The sequence below is a fragment of the Agelaius tricolor genome, unplaced genomic scaffold (genome assembly GCF_023055355.1).
Source record: "Agelaius tricolor isolate 1412-34295 unplaced genomic scaffold, bAgeTri1.0.p SCAF_16, whole genome shotgun sequence".
In the NCBI taxonomy this organism is placed as follows: Eukaryota; Metazoa; Chordata; class Aves; order Passeriformes; family Icteridae; genus Agelaius; species Agelaius tricolor.
In genome coordinates, this window is record NW_027269276.1 from 1,382,195 (window position 1) to 1,403,615 (window position 21,421).

Consider the following 21,421-nt stretch of genomic DNA (forward strand, 5'->3'; position numbering starts at 1 on the left):
AGGGTTAATTTGATTCCCTGCTCGAGCAGAGAGGCTTCCTGCTTGGCTGTCTGCTGGGTTTAAATTCAGTACAAAAAGGGACAAATGGGTTAAATGTGGCTGTGCTGGTGGAAACGCAGCTCAGCTTCTGCTCTCCTCCAGCTCTGCTGGAGCAAGGGCTCATCTGCCAGGACAGGCCATTAAATCATGGGAAAAGGCCTCATTTTTTGACTCTTCAAAAGTAGAAGCAACTACAGAGTAAGAACAGGAAACAATACATAGAGTGATAGAATCCTGGAACGGTTTGGTGGGAAGGGACCTTCTAAAGATCCTCTAAGTCCATCCTACCATGGGCAGGGACATCTTCCACCATCCCAGGCTGTCCAAGCCCTGTCCAACCTGGCCTGGGACATTCCAGGCATCCAGGGGCAGCCACAGCTTCTGAGCCAGGGCCTCACTTACACATAAAAACATACATATTCCATTCTATACATTAAATAACCTCACATATAAAACCCAAATTCCAAACACCCAGAGCTGATGCCATGCCTTAATTGTCCCCTCACCCCTCAGCCTGGGTGGAGAACTGGATTATTTATTTCCCTGCCCACAGCGGCCTAGGAGCAATTGCTGAGCAACAATGATCCATCGAGGTCTCAACCCGTGCAAACTGTACCTAAACTTCCACTTTATTGCAGCTTAGTTCACAATCTTCACCTAATATAGGGTTACATCCCAGAGCAGCAGGCGGATAAATCATCCTGGAATATTACTCTGGCTAAGTTTAGCTGGGAGTGGAGCATATGTGCTTCCGAGTCACTGAAGCACAGGCCCATAAAATACACTAATTACTGGAAGTTCTGGTCACTGAGTGATTGATAGCGCTCTGCCAGGCAACTTCCCCGGCTGCAGCTCGTGTGAGGGGCCTCCCCCAGCACACAGCAATTATTAATTCATGGCCCAACCCTCAGGCACTGCTCCCTCCACTCCCAGTCCCACCAGCAGCAGGCTGGACATGGTCTGTCCCCACCCCGGTGCGTGATGGAGGTGGGAGAGGAGTCACAGGGAACGGGCCCTGCTTGGAGAAATCACCCCAAACAGCTCCAGGGAGTGAAAGAATCAAAATACAGGGCAGCTTTTTTGCCCGAGAAGGAGTTTGTGAAGTGCATCGTTCCACGTGGAATGGCGGAGACTCCATAAATATTCCTCAATAAGGAGGATTCGGGTGCTGAGAGGGCTGGGCACGTGACAGCTCCTTGTGCCTGGCTGAGCAGGAGGAGTTGTCACCAAGTCCCCAACATCACAGCACCAGGGTCCCTAAAACCTGACAGCAACCAGGTGAGGCTCCTTGCAACAACATCAACAACAAAAAGCTCTTTTTACATCCTTGTTTTCCTTCATCCTAAAGGGAAGGTGTTAACCTTTCCCCACCTCGAGGCTGTTTCTTCCAGACCACTACAAAAATTAGGCTGTACCACCAAGATTTGGGGTTCAGATTCTTCCTTCACCACCTCCAATCACAGAATCCTTTAAGCTGGAGAAGACCTTGAAGGGCATCAAGTGCAGCTATTGCCACCACCAGGCCCTGTCCCTGAGCACCACAGCTGCAGCCTGGCTCAGGTGAGGGGTGACCTGATCAGAGAGCACCCCCAGAGCAGGGAAACCCTGCAGAGCCTCCCTCAGGCAGGCTCACAGTCCTGACCTGGAGCCACTCTCACTGCCAAGCTGCTGAGATGTAACTGATCCCACATCTCAGGCTGCTCAGGAGGAGATCTGAAACCTCCCCTCCTTGACAGAGTCTTGACTCCAGTTTTATGCAGCCAAACCTCCTCAACACTGAAGAGCTTTTAGAGAACCATCTCCAAGCACAGCTGCTTTCCTTGGAGCATCCTCTTCCCGCCCCTTCCTCCTCCTCTCCGTGGGCTGAGTGAGCTCTTCTGCAGCTCCCTCTGTGCCCCCAGCCCGAGTGGGATGAAGGGTCTGAGCTCAGCACTCTGGCAGTGCTCAGCTGCGCCTCAAGTACCAAGGAAGGCACATTTGTTGGATTATTCCTGATTTTCCTGTGTCTGGGAATGCACACAACCACTGAAAACGCCCGATGGCTTCTTGAGAGATTGCTAAGAACCCTTGAAAGCTCCTGCAAATACACAGCTACTGAGAACTCTGGTCACCAAACACTTAAAACCCTCAGTCTGGGAGTTTTAAGAACTAATATCAAAGAATTAATATGTAAGAGCTATTATTAAAACAAATTCCTTTTCTCTGGGGGAGACAACAGAGAATTTTCTCTCTAATTTTCTAAGGAGACCTAGAACACAGAGGGCAGTGGGAAGCAGAGACAGGAAGTGATACAGAAGGAGGAGCAAAAAGCCAAGCCCAGGAGCTTCTACCTGCAAAATTTACTTGGTTTTGGGCATTAGCAAATTGCTTTCACTTCCTGAATTTAAATGTAACACCAACTCTATCTGGAGATAAAATGATAAATATCACAGAATCCCAGGAGCTTGGGAAGGACCTTGAAGTTCATTTCCCAAGGGCAGGGAACCTTGCACCATCCCAGGCTGCTCCAGACCCATCCAGCCAGCCCTGCTGCTGCTACTAAACCCCAGGCAGATGGATTTTATCCTCCCTTGGATGCTTTAAAGTTCACCTGTGGATTACAGCTAGGACCAGAGTCATATTGGAGAGTAACAAGAAATATTGGGCAATTTAATTTCTCCTCCCGTGCAGGACATGGCTCTTGGAGAGAGGGAATGGGATCCAGGGCTCAGCCAGCCCCAGCCCAGCCTGGATGTGTTTTATGGCTGAGTTATAAACCCTGAAAAACAGCTTTTAGAAATGAAAATGCTGACACAGTGGTCAGTGTAGTGACAGCAGTGGCACGGGTTTAAATTGAACTTGCTTTGTCAAGCCAAGAGCACTTAAATAAAACACGGGGAAACCTCATGGAAACACACAAACTATTTGTGGTGGAACACTTCTGAACAGTTTTTCTGGGTTAGGGATTAAATTCCATTCCCTTCAGAAAAATCCTGAAGGAAGAAAGAAACTCAAAGAAAACAAAGTAACAAAAAAGATTATAATAATGATAATGATTATAGTAATAATCTATAATAATGATGATGATATAGCTGCATATCTAGTTTCATTATATTTTAATTTAATTTTTAAATTATTTTTTTATTTCTGAGGGGATGACTGAGCACCCTCAGACCCCTGTTGTTGCCTCAAAGGGAACACAAACACTCCCCATTTCTCAAAGCTTAGCCAGGACTCCCATCCCAGACTTTTCCCTCTCTCCTCCCAACTTTTTTGGGGCAGTTTCCTCACCCTCCCAAATAACACTCCCACTTCTCATCACACGCAGCTTTGCAGCAAAGAAATTCCAGAGCTTTTAAGGGCTCAGGAGAGCATTAGAGAAAATGAGAAGATTTACTGACAATTTTACATCCTCACCTGCCAGCACAGCCCTTGCTGCCTCCATCCCACCTGGTATTTCTTTAAAACCAACGTGCTGCTAACACCCAGGTGTGGGGCTGGAGCACAGCTTCACTGAGTGCAGATGATTTTAAATCCTGCAGCAAACACCAGCAAAACTTCCCCTTTTTAACAGCAACAAGAGTGCCTCCACTCCCAATCCCCACGTCAATAGGGTGTTACTTTAATGACAGTGACCTTGTGTGGCTCCTGGAGCACCTTCTTCACCTTTCTGGAGGCATTTTTCTAAGGCACTGTCCTTGTTTTCATCATTTAACATCACTCAGAGCACTTCAATCAAGCTGCTGCTGCTGGTGGCAGAGATCTCGGAGGAGCAGCTGACAAACCAATTAACAAAGCACCCAGACCCAAACTGGATCCTGCACATCTGGCTCAGGAGAAACCCCTGGGAAGGGAGGGAGAGGAGAGCTGGCAAGGTGTGAAACCAGAGGAGGGAATGCAAACAAAAGGAGTTTTACCAATAAAATTCAGCCTGCACGTGGAATTGATGAGCAGCCAAGTTAGCCACTAACAACCCTAAAATAAACTCCAAATATCTTGTGGTGATCACTGAGCTGCTGGGGCACAGCTTTTAAATCAGCAAAGGGACTGGGAAACGCTTTATTTATCGAGTCCTGTGTTTACACCACTCTTTTTATCACCCACACCACCACAAAACCTCCCTGGAGTACAACCTCAGCCCTTTTTTGGCTGGAGTTATTTACAGAGTGTATGAAATTGGTCTGTATCTCTCCCAAAGTCCTGAGGGAGGGCTCTCCAGCACCACAAACCATTCAAACGTGCAGTGAAACAAATGAAGGGCCCTCCCTCCATTGCTCCCCTGGACACATCAAACTGTGTCACCCTGCCACCCAGGGCTGGCTCCAGTGGCACTGACCCACCCCACCTGCAAGCACTGACCCAGCACTCACCGTCTACACTTTGGTTAAAAGGGGTTTGGCAAGGAATTTGTTGTGTGAGAATGTAAAAATGGCTCAGTTTGGGGCTGCAAAATGTGAAATGTGCCAAGATGCAGAGGGCCAGCACTGAGACTGCTCAACTTCACCTTGTGCTAAAAATATTGGTTACAGTTTCACTTAAAGGTATGCCCAGCTTCACCTGAAAATGAGGGGAAAGAGAGGGGAAAGAGAGGGGAAAGAGAGGGGAAATGAATAAAGAAAGGAGGAAAAAGGAGGAAAAAGGAGGGAAAAAAAAGGAGGAAAAAGGAGGGAAAAAAAGGAGGAAAAGGGAGGAAAAAAAAGGAGGAAAAAAAAGGAGGGAAAAAAAAGGGAGGGAAAAAAAAAGGAGGGAAAAAGGAGGGAAAAAAAAGGGAGGAAAAAAGGGAGGAAAAAGGCTCAACACACCAGGCCCTACCTCCTACCCCAGCATGGAGTTTTATTTAAGACCTCAAATGAACAAACCCATTCTAAATACAGCCCAAATTAGCAACAGGTAAAAGCACATGAATATACAGGGAATAAATAAAGAATAAAGAAGAATAAAGAATAAACCAAGGTTAAATTGAAATATTGTGATGCTATTTTTGATGTAAGAGTTCATGTGAGAGCTCTCTGCGTACCTCCATGAAGGAAATGCCCAGGCTCCACACATCCGAGTGAATCCCGTACTGCTCCCCTGAAATCCTCTCAGGCTGTGGAGAAAAGCAGAGGAACAGCTCTTGAGCCTTGCAGGCACCCAGGGATCCTGCTCCAAAGCTGCTCCAGGGCAAGGCACGGGAAAAACCACAGGATCCTGGAATGTTCTGAGTTGGGAGGGATCAAATTCCAGCTCCTGGCCCTGCACAGGTATCCCAAAATCCCACCCTGGGAGCGTTGGCCAAACACTCCCCATTCCCTGGGGAGCCTGGGCTGTGCCCCAACGCCCTCTGGGGGAGGAAACTTTTCTAAAATCCAATTAAAGCTGCCCTGGCCCAGCTCCAGCCCTTCCCCAGGCTCTGTCACCGACCCCAGAGCAGAGATTGGAGCTGCCCCGTGGGAAGTGGAGACACCAAAAAACCACCAAGATGCTCCAAAGCTTCCCTGGCAGGGAGCAAATCCAGGGAAATTCAGGAAATCTTCAGGAAATTCTGGGTCCTTGCAAGGCTGGCCTTGGATTTGTGTTGTGGTTGTTTAATGCAAGGGCCCGTGCACGTGAGCAAAGCACAAGGTCAAGCTGAGAGAATCCAGTTTTCCACTTCCCTCCCCAAAATCCAGGCACCACAACAAGGAAAAAATTCCCAGCGTGGAGTCAAGAGGTTGAGGAATAACCACAGTTAAAAAGCCAAATTACTGAAGCCAAAAGAATCACCACATGGTGGCAACTTCATTTTATATACTTAATTTTGGGCTTTTTGACCTGCAGGGAAAAAAAAAAAAAGAAGAAAAAAAGCCCCTGCTCCAAACTATTAATAGCAGGTTTAATGCTTCATGAAATGGAGTGCTGTAAAAAATATCTGCTGGTTTTTACTTGAAAGCTACAATTTAAGCATTTCCAAGGTCAAGTACAGCATGAAATGCAACAATAAAAGGCTCCCTGAGACTCCTCTCCCCACTGTGCTGTTAATGCACCTGTCTGGGCCAGCCACCTACAAAGGATTTTCACTCTTTAATAATCCAGAGACCTTTGTTAGAAAACAAACTCCCAAATTAGTGCCACTCCAATGTGTTTTTGGATGTTTACCCTGCGCTGCTACTCCCAGGTCAGGAGCTTTTATCGCAGCGTGAATGTTAAATAAAAACCACACTGCTGCCCATACTCCTGCTGAAAACAACCTTCCAAAATCCCCCCCAAAAAATCCCCACAATTTCACCAAACTGACCAAATCTCACTTGTGAGTGACCCCGAAATCTTATTTTATTGTTTTTAAATTCATTGAGTATAATTAACCTGGGTCAGCACATTTAGAAATGTTTGCAACAGCATCCTGTGATTTTTTTTTAAGCTGATAAATTTTTATAGAGACATATTTTTATACTAACAAATATCCTCACAAAGGTGCAGATGTGCAGCCAAGAGTAATTTTATAATGTGATATGGGATGTGCTAACCTGGCCCAAGCAAGGTGCCAACGTCCACCCCATTGTTTTATACCCTTCCCAAGCCACCAAATGAGATTTATAATTCATAATTTGCAATATTAAATTGTTTATTCTTAAAGTTCAAGCTCTAAACAGCAAGTGCCAGTGAGGAACTGTGGGTTCACAAAAGATAAGGGCCAAGAAATCAGCTTTTTAAACAAAAGATGGATTTAAAAGTACAGAAAAGAAGAGGAAAATAGGAATAACAGATGCATCAAGGTTGCAACACATGGATCACTCTAAATACATAACCCAAGGTATCTTCTCTTTAAAATTTCTAGAACTGATTCTTTTTTAATCCAATTTTTTTCTATATAAAATGCTGATGAAATTATTTTAAGAAAATGTGTTTTGGTTGGAAATTTTAATTTCTAAATCAAAAAGCCTTTTTTGTTTTCAAAAAAACCCCCAGAAAATCAAAAAGCCTTTTCTTTTTTACAAAGAAAACCTCAATTTTTTCAAGAGTTTCAAATCCACTGCCAGTCTGCCAAGTGGGTGAAGCAAAGCTTATGACCTTCATTATTTTTTTGAGGGCTTGCCTGGAAATTTGATGACAAACAAATGACTCAATCAAGAAGCAAAGTGATGTTAACACAGAAAATCAGATCGAGCACATTTTGAGCTTAAACTTCTGTTTCACAATCAAGAGATGGAGGCATCACATCCATCCAGAAAGGCAAAAAAAGCAATTTATTTAATGCACACCTGGGAAAGAGAGCTGTAATCTTGGTTTGGGCACTAAAAGCATAATACAATTTAATTCTCAGCCCTGCTTAAGACCAGTTTGAAGCAACAGCTGAGCTGGAAAAGTTGATTAATTTGAAGCTGTTTCTTTGTCTGGATCTCTGTGTTCCAGCTCTTTTTTTATCTCTATTTTTTACTTAAAAACCCCCATTTTTCTGCTATTCTGAAGTATTTATTTTCTGCTGTTTCTGAGTGTTCTGATGACACAGGACAGCCCAAGTCTTTCTAGGATGGTGACTTGAGCCTTTCAGAAGCCACACAATGAGCTCAAGTGGAAAAGCACTTAGCAAATAAATGGGAACCCTGACAAGAAAATCAGAAAAAAATACCTGAAAGCGATTAAAGGTCATGGATTTCTCCCTCCCCTTCCCTGAGGTTTGAAAAACACGAGCACCAACCACTTTGTGCTGTTTATATTTTTATTTTAAACCAGCAGAGCACTTCTTTTCTCAGCAATATCAGGAGCAGTTTGCTCAAAGGATTTTATTGGCCAAAATAAGAGTTCAGAAAGTGCTTTAAAAACTGAGGCTGTGGAGTTTTCACATCTGCAATGGGGAACTGAAAAGGATCCAATGGATCTGATGGAAAATCCACTCTGATTTGTACTGAGAAATTTTCTGCAAAACAATTTGTGCAGAAAATCCACTCTGATTTGCTCAGGCTGGCACTTGGCAGCTCTGAACCCCAATCCTGCTCCAAATGATGCATCCTTAGCAATGTGCTAAAAAAATCTAAAAAAAAAAGGGGGGAATTTAGGGACTTTAATGTACAGGAACAGGACAAAAGTGGTCTTGTGTTAACAAAGACTGACCAAAATTTGTACAGAGAAGTGGAAGTACTGATGACTTTCTTGAGCTAAAAAACTTGCATTTTAATGCCCTGATGTTATTAATCCCAATGTTTTTAGGTTCAAATTTCCATGGGGTGTTTTAGGAATGCCCACCAACCTCTGCACAATCCTTCCCTAAATTCCAGCATTCCCAAAACCTGGATGGTTTGGGGCTGTCAGTGATCTGCAGAGAGCCACAAGCTGTGAGTGAAAAGCTGTTTTTTTTCTCAATGTCCAACTGGCTTCTCTTTGTTCCCAGTTGTCACAAGGAGCACAACCAACAGAAAATACATTTTAAAAAGCCACTTTTGCACTATTCCTCCTCCCTCTCATCAAGAAGAAGTAGAGTTGTCCCACGGAATGGAGCCAGGGGATGGGAAGAGATGGAGATGTGAGGATTGATTTAGGATCTCTCCTGCACTGAAGAGAACAAGAGTGAGGACAAATAATTCCACAGAAATGTTATTCCTGCATCACTCCACTTACCGCCATGTAAGCATTTGTTCCAACATACGTCTTGGCTATGGAATTCACCAGCTATCAGACAAAACAGGCTGTTAGAACAATATAAAGATAATGTGGAAATAAAATGGGCAATTATTCCTCATTTAACCTACAATCATCATCCCTATAAATCAACTAAAAATTATGTAAAAAAGGGAAGGGATTTATCCGCCAAGGCGTTAAAAATGATTAAATCTCGCCTGGGTTGGGGAATGAGGATTCCAATTTAAGCAAGCACTGCATTACAGTTTATGGCAGATAACCTTAAACAATTGTGTTAAACAGGATACTGCTCGTTTTAGTACCCCAAACCAGTCTGATATAAAAAGTGAATTAGGAGGAAGCAGGATTGAGCACACTCATTTTTCAGTCAGATGTGAATAAAGCCCCAATTCATCCCTTAAACACTGGAGGGACAACAGAGCCTGCCAGCCCATAATACAAGGCTGACCTTCTCTTTGGGCCTCGTGTTTGGCTGAGAGGAAAAGGTGCTGAAATTCAAATCAACAGCACAGCGAGCTCATGGGTCACTAGCAGAGAAGTCCTCCAGGGAGGCCCAAAATGGAAATTAATTAAAATTTGTGCTGCACATTGTCAAAGCCCACCACTATTGTTGCTCCCAATATTAATTTTTATTGTGGGCCAGTTGGGCTCCCCAGACACGTCTCTTGCTCTGCCCTCCCTTTTGTCTGGGCAAAAGGCTCCCAGATCAAAGCTGCATTTCAATGAAGTTTGCTATTCGTAAGTAGTAATTACAATATCAGCAGTTTTTACTGTCATTAAACAATGAACAATCATATTCAGATGGAGGAAAAGTCGCCCAGAGATTAAAAATGAAAAGGGCTGTCCCAGCAGAGAGGGGATTGCTGTGGGGCTGCCAGGTGATTTGGACACCAGGAGGGGAATGGGGGGAGATGCAAAGGGGGGGATTTACCTGGGTGCTGACCCCAAAGTCACAGAGCTTCACCTGGCCCCGGGTGTTCACCAGCATGTTGGAGGGCTTCACATCTGTTTGGGGGAAAATCTGCATTATCCACATTCTCCTGGATCATAAACACAGCATTTATACAGAATATCTTCCATTGGAAGGGAGCCACATCCAAATCCAGCTCCTGGCCTTGCACAGGACAGCCCCAAATATCCAGGGAGCACCGGCATAGTGGCTTTTGATAGAAAATATTACAAACATCTATTTCAAATGCAGTGGTTTGTAAGTCAGCAGCACAGATAAAATTCCATATATTAAAAAAATATAGAAAATACATCGTATCTCCACACAGATATGAGATGGTATTTACACAGATGACTTCATACAATACTAAAAATCCACATTATTAAACCTGCAGGTGACACCAATCTGGAACCAAGTGCACTGATGGATAGGAAAACAACTCACAGGGATTTTGACAAACTGGAAAATCAGCCTGAAAAAAGGGTGGAATTACATAGGGATAGATGGAATTACTGCATTTGGACAGGGATTAATCCTGAACTCACAGGGATTTTACCAAACTGCAAAATCAGCCTGAAAAAACAGGATGGAATTCCATAAATAAACCATCAATGTCCATTCCAAAACCAGAGTACCAGTGCAAATATCCTGATGCTGACTGCTCCTGCTGCCACGGGAAGCTGATGCACTTTGATGCTGCAAAATAAAATCAACTGGGAACAAACTCAACAGCCAGCCTGGCTCTAGTGCAGGAAACACTGAGCATCTTTGCAGTTCCAGGGATGCCAGTGGGGGAGCAGAACGTGCACGTTACAGCCTGGCTCAAACATGGGAAGATGAGAGCCTGGCTCTGCCTAATCACTGCCTTCTTCTGTCAAAATGGATTAAAGGCAGCAGCTTGAATCAGTGCCTCCCCTCAAAGTGAGCACTGGTTGGGGGCAGATGGATGAAACCCAAGTAGAAAAGAACCTAATTTTGTTTATCATTAGGTTTGCCTTGCTTTAGCAGCTGTTTGCTGGTACCACAGGAGCTGCCTTAATTTGTCTCTGCGATGTAGAAACGCAGAACCTCAATTAAGAAGCTGATTAAAGCTCGCCTCTCTTTGAGCTAAAAATCCAGATTAAAAATGGGAGCACCCAATAGTTCCTACAGACCCCAGGTGGATCAGTACTTTGGAAGTGAGGTATCAACGCTGCTGGCACTGTAATTCCTGCAAATCCTGCAATTTTCCCCCCAAAAACCCCAGTCCTGGGCATGCAGAGGCTCAGTTTGTGTTTGCTGATCTCCATCTTTAGGAATTCCACCCACGTGCTGCACTTTTGATGGAGTTTTGCCTCCTCTGGAGCTGAGTGACTTTGCTAAATCCAAGCAGACATGCTGAGCACACCAGAGGCTCTCTCCTGAATCCTGAACAAGGTGCAGAACAATCCTGTTTCACCTTCTTCCCAAAAAGATGGAGCTGGGCTTGGCTGGGGGTGGAAGGAGCCCAGCACCAGGAGCACACAGGGAATGCTGGTGTCTATCCCAGGATGTCCAGCTGCTCCCAACTTCTAGGGGAAAACTGATTCTGACCAGTTCTGCTTCCAGCTGTAACAAAAAGGATCCCGAAATCCCCCCACAGACAAAGCTGAAAACATGAGAAAATCCTAAAAGGAAGAAAGCACTGGGAAATTGGCCCCTCAAGGATGGGGAGGGGAGGCTGGGGACCCTGCAGAGCGAGGGGCAGTCACACAAACACTGCAGGAGCCAACCCAAGCTGCCCTTCCAGCAGGACCAAACACCACGGAATCAGGGAATTCACTCAAATATCTGCTGTGCTTTTCAATGGCTGTGCTCATTTCCTCAAAAAGGAAAGGAACTGAGAGCCCTGCACCAAAATATCTGCTGCTGGGAGCAGGGAGACAATCAGCTCATCAGCACATCAGCCTCCTGCTCTCATCACCCACTTCAGCTAATGGGTTAAATATTTTTTGGGTTTGGGAAACAAGTGTGCATAAATAATGTTCTGCACCATCTGCTTGTGATTAATATTAGTGTTGAGAAGTGAAAGAATTTAAACAAGAGCCAAAAGGGGTCATTATGCTCCCATTACCAGGGCTTGCTTAATACAAATGATTTCTATGAAGCATCATTATAGAGGATGAACAAGTTCTCCTGGTGATGGAGCTGCCTGAGTAGTTTCACCTCTCTGCAAACAAACAGGACCTCCAAGCTCTTACTCAACAGTAATAGAACCCTCAGAGGTTCAGCTTTTTGAACACCAAACATTTCACTCCTTGGTGGCATTGAAAAGCAAACAGATTCATGATTGTGTGAGGGGAAAAAAAGGAAAAAAACAAAGCCCTGAGATGCTTTAAAAGCTGTCTCTTGACTTCTGCTGGCTTTTAAAAACAGCAAACAGCAACAGGCCGGGTTCAAGGAAGGCAGCAGCGTGGTTTGGCAGAGGCCAGGATTAAGTTTTTTTTTAAAATAAGCCTTAAGTGGTCCATGAGTGGGCAAGCTTTACATACAGGCATAAATACATGCAAGGAAGCACAGAATGTGTGCTCAGCTTTACATACAGACATAAATAAATGCATGGAAACCCAGGATCCTGGGATGGCTGGGGTGGGAGGGGACCTTAGAGCTCATCCTGTCCCCCCTGCCATGGGCAGGGACAGCTTCCACAATCCCCAAACAAATCCCCAAACACCCCTGGGTTTGTGTCTGTGCTCCATTGGGTGGCCCTAATGCTGATTACATCCCCCAGAGATAAAACAGGGAAGGGAGGAAGATGCAAATGTGCAGCTCTGGACACCTCTGCTGAAATCCTCAGCAAACAATCAGATGGGTTTTTACCTTTAACCAAAGCTTTGGTCAAATTCTGCCTGCCCAGAGGTGTGGCTTGTTCACCTCAAGCCTTTCAAAAACCTTGGATTTAATGATCTTAAAGGCTTTTTCCCAACCTTAATCTTTCCAGGATTCCATGGCTTATGAAAAGCAAATGGAAATTCCATCTACAGCGTTTTGACATAATAATAACAGCAATAACATGATTATTATTATTAATAATTATAACAATAGTAATGGTGAGAAGATGGGAATGCCCCTCCAGTGCCTGTCCCTCCCAGCCAGAACAAAGAGGAGTGGAATATCCTTGGATTTCTGCTGTGTTGGGGGAAAAGGAGAGGGTCAGTGTGATGCACAGACCTCCTCCTGCCACAGATCCTCAATTCTCCCTCTTTTCAAACCAGCAACACCTCCAGAACTTCTATTTAAAAACCTACCCAGGAACTGAGGTGCCCAAACCACGAAATAAATAAATATCTGTAATATATATATAAACAGCCCCAGTACTCAGAGAGCCAAGTCACCAATGCAGCTCAGTACAATTAAACACAAGTGGGTAACATTGATTTCCTGCAATTCCTTTAAGAAGCAGGTGTGAACAAAGCAAAACACAGCAGATAAAATGCACACGGTCTATACTTATTCTTGAACTTAACAGATTCTGGTTTGTCTTTAGACAAACTTTGACTTTGTACATGATTAGACTTGTTTAATTGCTAATTCTGTTTTAAATCTAAGTTAATTTCTCATTACCCTTCCATTTCTACTTCTTATGCTCTGGGGAAAAGAGCACACTTATCATTGGGACATTCTCACATCTTCCAAGGAAGTGGTGGAGGTGTTAATCTTATGTTTATGTTTGATGTGGGTGTGATGACTCCAGCTCGGGTTTATTAATATGCACGGCTATCACCTCATTAGTTGTGAGCTTTGTTTTGAAGTGAAGCTGGAATATTTGCTGAGATGTCTGATCTGCAATAAAAGACTTGCTCATTGTTTGCTTCCTTCTCTCCCAATTCCCTGCTCCAGCCCTTCCTTGGAAATTCCTGACTCTCCTGCTCTGCCCTGGGTGACACTGCAGGAAAATCGGGAGCCAAAATTCCTCCTTTTACCTCTGAGCATCAAAACCAGGAGACAGCTGAAGGACAGCACCTGCAGAAATAATCACCTGCCTGCCATTCCATCCCTCTGTCCCTGCTTTGGAGAGACAGAAATTCACATTTTCTGTAGCCCAAAAATTGGTAAAATAATACAATTCTGAACTCCAGGACATCACCTGCAGAAATAATCACCTGCCTGCCATTCCATCCCTCTGCCCCTGCTTTGGAGAGACAGAAATTCACATTTTCTGTAGCCCAAAAATGGCAGGATGAAAAGAGCAGGAGTCACCTGGAGCAGACACAGGGTGCAGCAGATGGAAAGAAAGGGAAGGGAGGATGAAGTGGAAGAGGTCATTAAGAGATTTTCTTGGTTTCTGGCCTTTTTCAAGAGGACAAATCATTCCCTCCTTTGGCCTTCCTGGTTTTTAGCACCCCACAAGGGCAGGTGAATTAAAGATCCACTGAGATGCTCTTTCCTGGGTTGCTGCTCCCAGGATGAGGGAACAGATGTGGGAATACACAGCAGCACCAGGGAGCAGAGCAGCTACCTCCAGACTCCTTGGAAACATTAAAAATTGAATGAGTTTCCCCCTTTTTTTTTTTTTTCCTTCTTTTGGAAGTTTGGTGTAGGGGGAATGGGCTTCTCTGTTTTTTAAACAGCATTTCCCACATTGTTTTTGAAGTATTGGTGGATCTGAATTAATTTTTCCAAACAGACACATTTTAAACAAAATTTAACAGTAAAAAGCAAGGAACAAATGAGAAGTTTTAAAAAACCACCCCAAATTAGCTGCAGGAAAGAGAATAAACAGCAAAACCCCCAAACTGACTTATGTCCAAGCAGGTTTACAGACTTTCCCTGTCCCTGATCATGGTAGGGTTCATGATTTTACAGATCTGAGCCCCAGCAACACTTGTGGCTGTCACCTGAGATTTCTCAAGCACCACAGACAATTCATTGCCCATTTTCTGTTTCCACCTCCATCAAACATCTCATTTCCACGCTGATGTTTTCCACTGGGCACCTGTTTGCAGCCCTAAGCTTCTAAATCCCTGTAAAACTCATTCCTCTCCTCAGTCCTTTTCTTTTCAGGGGAGGAGGGAGGGCAATGAAAGAGCAATAAAAATGTTTTACAAGGAAGTGTGCAAGGTTAATGAGTGAGATCCATTCTGCATTACCCCACTGCACTCAAAGCAGATGTTTGCTTGGTCTGTGGAGAAAGTGATGTTAAAATTTCATGGGAAAACAGAAAACATCTGCTACTCACCTCTGTGTAAAATCTTCAGACTCCATAAATAGGTCAGGCCTTTCACAACCTTTAGGTAAAAGAAATAAAAAAATCACATTTTAGGGATTCCTGATAGGAAAAATTCCCAGTTTCAGCTGGGGTGGGAGATCAGAGAAGGCAGGAGTAAGAATGAAGGCAGGAGCAGGAAAAGGGGAGACCCCACCTCCCTCCCAGGTGAGCCCCTGCTAAAAACCTGCAGCAGGTCCTTTATTAATGCACAAATTAATAATACACACTTTAATTTCTTGCCAGGAGCTGTGAGCTGAACTCAGCTGAGCTCACACTGAATCCCTTCAGGCATCTCAGTGGATCTTTAATTCACCTGCCCTTGTGGGGTGCTAAAAACCATGAAGGCCAAAGGAGGGAATGATTTGTCCTCTTGAAAAAGGCCAGAAACCAAGAAAATCTCTTAATGACCTCTTCCACTTCTTCCTCCCTTCCCTTTCTTTCCATCTGCTGCACCCTGTGCCTTCTCCTTTACTGCCTTTAATTTACCCAATGCAAATGTGGAACTTTTCCTCTTGAACTGTGAAAATTCCCTCGTTCTCCTCTCATGCTGGACCCAACACAAATCCTGCTGCATCTCACAGCAGAGAAACTACAGCTCCTAAAACACAACTCCTAGAAGGAAATACAGCTCCTAAACCACACACAACTCCTAAAATACAATTCCTAATTCCTAAAAGCAAATACAACTCTTAAAAGTAAATACAATTCCTAAAACACAACTCCTAGAAGGAAATACAGCTCCTAAACCACACACAACTCCTAAAACACAATTCCCAAAAGCAAATACAACTCTTAAAAGTAAATACAATTCCTAAAACACAATTCCTAAAAGGAAATACAGCTCCTAAACCTGGGCAGGTTTCAAAATTTGCTCCTTCCAGCACCAAAGCTGTTAAAGCCAAACTCCAAACCCAGTTACTTCAGCACAAAACTCAACCAGCACAAAGTTCCAACCACAAAATCCCAAGCACAAAATCCCAACCAGCACAAAATCCCAACCAGCACAAAATCCCAACCAGCACAAAATCCCAACCAGCACAAAATCCCAACCAGCACAAAATCCCAACCAGCACAAAATCCCAACCAGCACAAAATTCCAAGCTGTGCTGAGCTCCCCAGCCCATCCCTGCTGGCTTTTCAACACTCTCCACCTCTGAGGTGAAATTTAATTCCATTTCCAAGAGGTTTTCCTCATGGCTCTCCAAAACCATGAAGCATTTCTGACCATGTTCAAGTTGTGTGAGTTCTGCAGTCAAGACAATTAATTTTCTGTGGTCTGAGTAGCCCAAAATGAATTTATTTATGTTGCAGTGATGGAGCAGAAGTGCTAAAAGTTACACAGAGTGAAAGCAGAGAGCACAGCCATTTTCTGCCTTCCCCTTGGATTAGAAACTCTTTCAAAATTTAAAATTTATTCTGTAAGAAAAATTATGTTGGTGGAATCAGAATCTTTCTGTAAAGCAAATAATGATGGTGGATCCCAAAGGAATCGTTCCAGGAGATAATTCCTCCCTTAAACTCACTCCAAACCCAAGCATCTCCTGGCCTCAGATGCTTTTTACCTTTAACAAAAGCTTTGGTCAAATTCTGCCTGCCCAGAGGTGTGGCTTGTTCACCTCAAGCCTTTCAAAAACCTTGGATTTAATGATCTTGAAGGGTTTTTTCCTAACATTAATCTTTCCATGATTCCATGGCTTATGAAAAGCAAATGGAAATTTTATCTACAGTGTTTTCACATAATTACACCAGCAATAACATAATAATAATTATCAATAACAAATAACAAACAAATAAATATAATTATAAATATAAATATACATATACATATAAATAATAATATACCAATGCAAAAATAATCAAGGAGATGCAACATTTCAAACCTCCTTCAATGGCCAAAGGGATTTTCAGAACAGTAAACTCTTTGATTATTAAAAATGTATTTAGACTATTGAAAATCTTTCAAGCCATAGGAAATTGTTTAGTTTAAAGCAAGCATCCATTTAAAAAAAAAAGGAAACATTTCTCAGGAAACAAAAATCAACAGCTGTGAGTTACTACACCTCTTTATGATGGAACATGTGCTGGGTAAGCAGTGAGGGAAGCCATGGAATCACCAAACTCTCCCTTCAGACTCTCTGGGTGTACAAAGGAATAAAAAAGGAGTTTTTCCCTTTATCCTGGGCTGTAAATCTGCTCACAGAAGCCCCCCAAATGGACTCAGCTCGTTATTCACTCCCCTTACATTTGCCTATTAGGGAAGGACTCTCAAGCATTAAATATTATTCTAAACCTGGAGGGGAGAATCTTTTGATTGAAGCCGGAGCAGGAATTATTGGTATTCAGTGAAGGAGGTTTTACAACAATGCCTTGACAAAGCCTTGACACAAAAAGTGCTTCCACCTGCTGTCAATCTCTCACTCTGCTGACAGTTCAAGTGCACATCCTTTCAGGGAGAACTTCAATCAACAGCACAGAGCACAATGTCACTGCTCCAGCAAGGGAGGGAAAATAAATGTGTGAAGAGGCAAGCCAAGGCACAGAGGGAGCAGCAGCACCCCAGCAGCGGCCACAGCCTCCCTTCAGGCCTCCCAAAATCTGCTTTTCCTTGAGAAAACACCCCAGCCCTCCATGGAAATAAAAAAAGCAGGAAGGGGAGGGACTGAGGGAGATTTCCCCTTTTCACTGATGGCGACTCCCAAAGGGAGCAGGGATGGATTTTAGGGTGAGGGCAGAGATCCCTCCACATCTCCTGAGAGAACTGGGATTGTCCAGCCTGGAGGAAAGAGAGAAGCTCCAAGGTGACCCAAGTGTGGCCTTGCAGGGCCTGCAGGAACCAAAACCAGGGATGGAGATACAATTCCCAAGGGATGGAGGGACAGGAAAGGGGAATGGCTCCAAAACACCAGAGGGCAGGGCTGGATGGGATATTGAGAATGAGGAATTGTTCCCTGGGAGGGTGGGCAGGCCCTGGCAGAGGTGCCCAGAGCAGCTGGGGCTGCCCCTGGATCCCTGGAATGCCACATGGGACAGGAAGCCATTCCCTGTGTCCTGCCCCTTGTCCCCAGCCCCTCTCCAGCTCTCCTGGAGCCCCTTCAGGCCCTGAGCTCTGCCTGGATCCTTCCCTTCTCCAGGGGAACATTCCCAGCTCCCTGCAGCCCCTGGGGCCTCTCTGGAATTGCCCCTCATCCCTGCCAAGTCTGATTGAGAGGGCAGAAGATGAGAAAGACAAATCCAGTAGAGCCCATTTAGAACCATTTAGGCTGGAAAAGCCCTCCCAGATCAACGAATCCAAGGCCACAAATCCCAAAGCTGGAGCCAGAGGAGTGCTGGGATGCAGGGAATGCCTGCCTGTGCTGCATCCTTTTCCTCTGGAAATGGCTTCCCTTAAAAACTTCCACAAATTGCAATTAACAGGTGTGCAGGTCATCAAGCAGCTTCCGTGGATTCATGCACTGGACATGTCTTGGGAAAATAAAAAAATGACTGTGGACATGGGGATGGGAAAATAAACCAGACTGGGGGGGGGAAAAAAATTATGGAAGCAGCAGGTTTTGTCTACAAAATCCACCCAAAAAATTATGGGGAAAATAAACCAGACTGGGGGGGAAAAAAAATTATGGAAGCTGCAGGTTTTGTCTACAAAATCCACCCAAAAAAATTATGGGGAAAATAAACCAGACTGGGGGGAAAAAAAATATGGAAGCAGCAGGTTTTGTCTACAAAATCCACCCATGGAGCTGCAGCTTTTGTCTGTGTCTCCTTCAGCAAGCCCAGGATCTGGGTAATCCCAGGGTGCTCAGGGGATGACAAGGACTCAGCACAAAGGTGCCCCAGCCCCCTCCAAAGGCTCTGCTGCCCTCAGACACAGCCTGGGGAGGCTCCAAGGAGCCACTGAGCAATTCCAGGGAAACAAAAGGCTCCTGCTGCCTCCTTCCAACACCTCCCCTGTGCCAAAAACCAGCACCAGGGCCCAGGAGCTGCCAGGGCTGGCTCAGCCTCAGCGCTCACCTTCTGCTCCCAGAGCAGCAGAAAAGGGTGAGCTCCCCTTCTCTGAAGCTGCTTTGTTCCCCTCCTTCCTCAGCCCCTGCTCTGCAGTGGGAATAGGAAGCAGGAAATAAAATAACCGGGAAAAGTGGAATATCCATGTCAGGGAGTGAGGCTCGCAGGCAGGAAAGAGGAAATAAAATAACTGGGAAAAGTGAAATATCCATGTCAGGGAGTGAGGCTCACGGGCAGGAAATAGGAAATAAAATAACTGGGAAAAGTGAGATATCCATGTCAGGGAGTGAGGCTCACAAGCAGGAAATAGGAAATAAAATAACCGAGAAAAGTGAAATATTCATTTCAGGGAGTGAGGCTCACAAGCAGGAAATAAAAACTAGAAAAAGCAAAATATCCACGTCAGGGAGTCAGGCTCACAGGCAGGAAATAGGAAATAAAATAACCAGGAAAAGTGAGATATTCATGTCAGGGAGCCAGGCTCCCAGGCTGACTGATCAGGGACAAAATGAAAAAATCCAGCTATGGAGACACAAAAGGTGGGGCTGGACAGCAGCGTTAGGGGTGAGAGGAAAACTGGAGGAGAACACCTGTGGAATGGCAAGGGGAGGACGGGGGAGAGATAAAACCAAGGTGTGATGGATTAAACCCACCCCTAAAATCAGGAAGAGGAGAAGGAATGAGCAGCTGGGGGAATGCTGGAAGCCCATCCCAGATCATCAAACCATCCTCATCATCCTCATCAGGAAAATGAGAATACTGTGAGCAGCTTCCCACTCACTGCTCCAGAGGGGAGAGGAGATGAAAGATTCTCCCTCTGAGCTGAGGTGAAAAGCTCTCAAACTGCACAAGGAGCTGCCAGGTACATAATGAGCAGATTTGAAGCTGCTCAGAGGAAACAGCATCAGAGAGGGATGTTCATCACCCTGGGCAGGCCACACAAATTAAGAGGAAAGGAGAGCTGTGAATTACAATGAACAGAGACTAAATAGCTGCCTGTGTTGGATTAAAGGATTTAAATTGTCAGCTTGATGTATAATGAATGTGAAAAGCCAGCACTTAATTAAATGGCACATGATAGAATAACTTTGTTATGCTTTAAACTGCTTAAGTTATCAAAGTATTCCTTATATTTGGCAATTGTTTTGCAGTATCTCCCTCCCTGGTGAGATCCACTGAGACACTGGTCATTACCCTCTGCTCAGCTGTGGGGAAGGATGGGTTTTTTGAACTTTTGAATTTGCTGTTGGTCTGTAATTTGAGTTTTCAATCATGGCCAGTGGATTTTCAGCAGCTGAAGGCTGCAGAGCCCCAAGGATGAGCTGCCAGGGGCTTTAAGGCTCCCACTGTCAACACCTCAGGACCAAACCCAGGAGATACGAGGGTTCTTCACACAGCACAGCCTCAGCACCCCAAAAATGACCCCAATTAACCCTTCCCTGGGGCTGCTCAGGTGTGGAGGGGGTGAGAGACCAGCCCGTGGCAGCTCTGGCTTGTGCCAAGGGAAAAACTTCATCCTCCTTGAGCAGAACACAGAAAATCTGTTCTGCCCCTGCATTTTGGTGGCAGGAACCAACCCAAGCCTCCAAGCCCTCAAGGAAAACCCACAGAGCAACCAAAGAGAGAGGGGGTTGGAAAACCAACCCTGTGGCCAGAATGAGGAGAGCCAGGATGGAAATCACACACCCAGAGACAAAGGATCCCCAGAGGGTTCCTGAGCCACCTCTAAAGGCACCACAGGGAGCAGAAGGGCTTAAGGGGCTGATTAAAGAAATAATTTAATAAATCAAGGTGATCAAAAGCACTTCTCCATCCTGATGGCAAGAAACGCTGACAGGAAGGGATGTGACCACACAGACTGCCAGCAAATTCTTTTGTTTCCTCATCCCACTCCATTCACCCCATCCTGTCACACAGATGTGAGTAACAGAATCCTGGGAGGGACCTTAAATCCCACCCAGTGCCAGCCCTGCCACGGCAGGGACACCTCCCACTGTCCCAGGTGCTCCAAGCCCATCCAGCCTGGCCTGGGGCACTGCCAGGGATGCAGGGGCAGCCACAGCTGCCCTGGGAATTCCAGCCCAGCCAGGAATTCCTTCCCAAGACCCATCTCAATCTCCACTCTGAATCCCCTCCCTGTGTGCTGTCCCTCCATCCCTTGTCCCCAGCCCCTCCCCAGCTCTCCAGGCTGGACCATCCCAGCTCCCACCTTCCCCTCACAGCAGCCCCATCCCTAGGAGCCCCCAGAGGTTGTGCTGCTCATTCCCAAGGCAGATTTCCCTCATCCCAGAGCCCCTGAGCACAGGGGATGGTTTGGAGGAGCAGAGGGAGGAAGGACCCTCCTCTCACACGGACCCTGGAGCTGCCCCAGCCTCCCAGTGACCACCCAAACCCAGATCTTCCACTCCCACAGCAAAAACTGAGAGATAAAAAGCAATGAATTACTCACAGCCACCGCTATCCTTCCGAGAACGTGTTCTGGAATTTTTCTATAAACATCCAGAGACCCCCCTGCAGGGACAAACAGCACAGGCTCAGGTGGTGCCAGATGAAACAGTGCCCCAGATTTGAAGCCCCAAGGGTTTTCTAGGCCTTGGTTATTAATAAAAACACCATCAGTGATAGAGCAATAG

The 21,421-nt window shown here is 45.2% G+C and overlaps 1 protein-coding gene across 1 annotated transcript in view; it reads right to left on the reverse strand.

Annotated features, from left to right (window-relative positions):
* The window catches only part of MAP2K5 (mitogen-activated protein kinase kinase 5), a 119,077-nt gene that overhangs the window by 49,997 nt on the left and 47,659 nt on the right, over nucleotides 1-21,421 (reverse strand). Inside the window, exons 12-16 of the mRNA XM_071441140.1 lie at nucleotides 21,238-21,299; nucleotides 14,760-14,808; nucleotides 9,545-9,618; nucleotides 8,593-8,643; nucleotides 5,036-5,107 (exon numbers count right to left, since the gene is read on the reverse strand). Coding sequence (XP_071297241.1) covers nucleotides 5,036-5,107; nucleotides 8,593-8,643; nucleotides 9,545-9,618; nucleotides 14,760-14,808; nucleotides 21,238-21,299 — 308 coding nt within the window. The remainder of the gene's footprint in view (nucleotides 1-5,035; nucleotides 5,108-8,592; nucleotides 8,644-9,544; nucleotides 9,619-14,759; nucleotides 14,809-21,237; nucleotides 21,300-21,421) is intronic.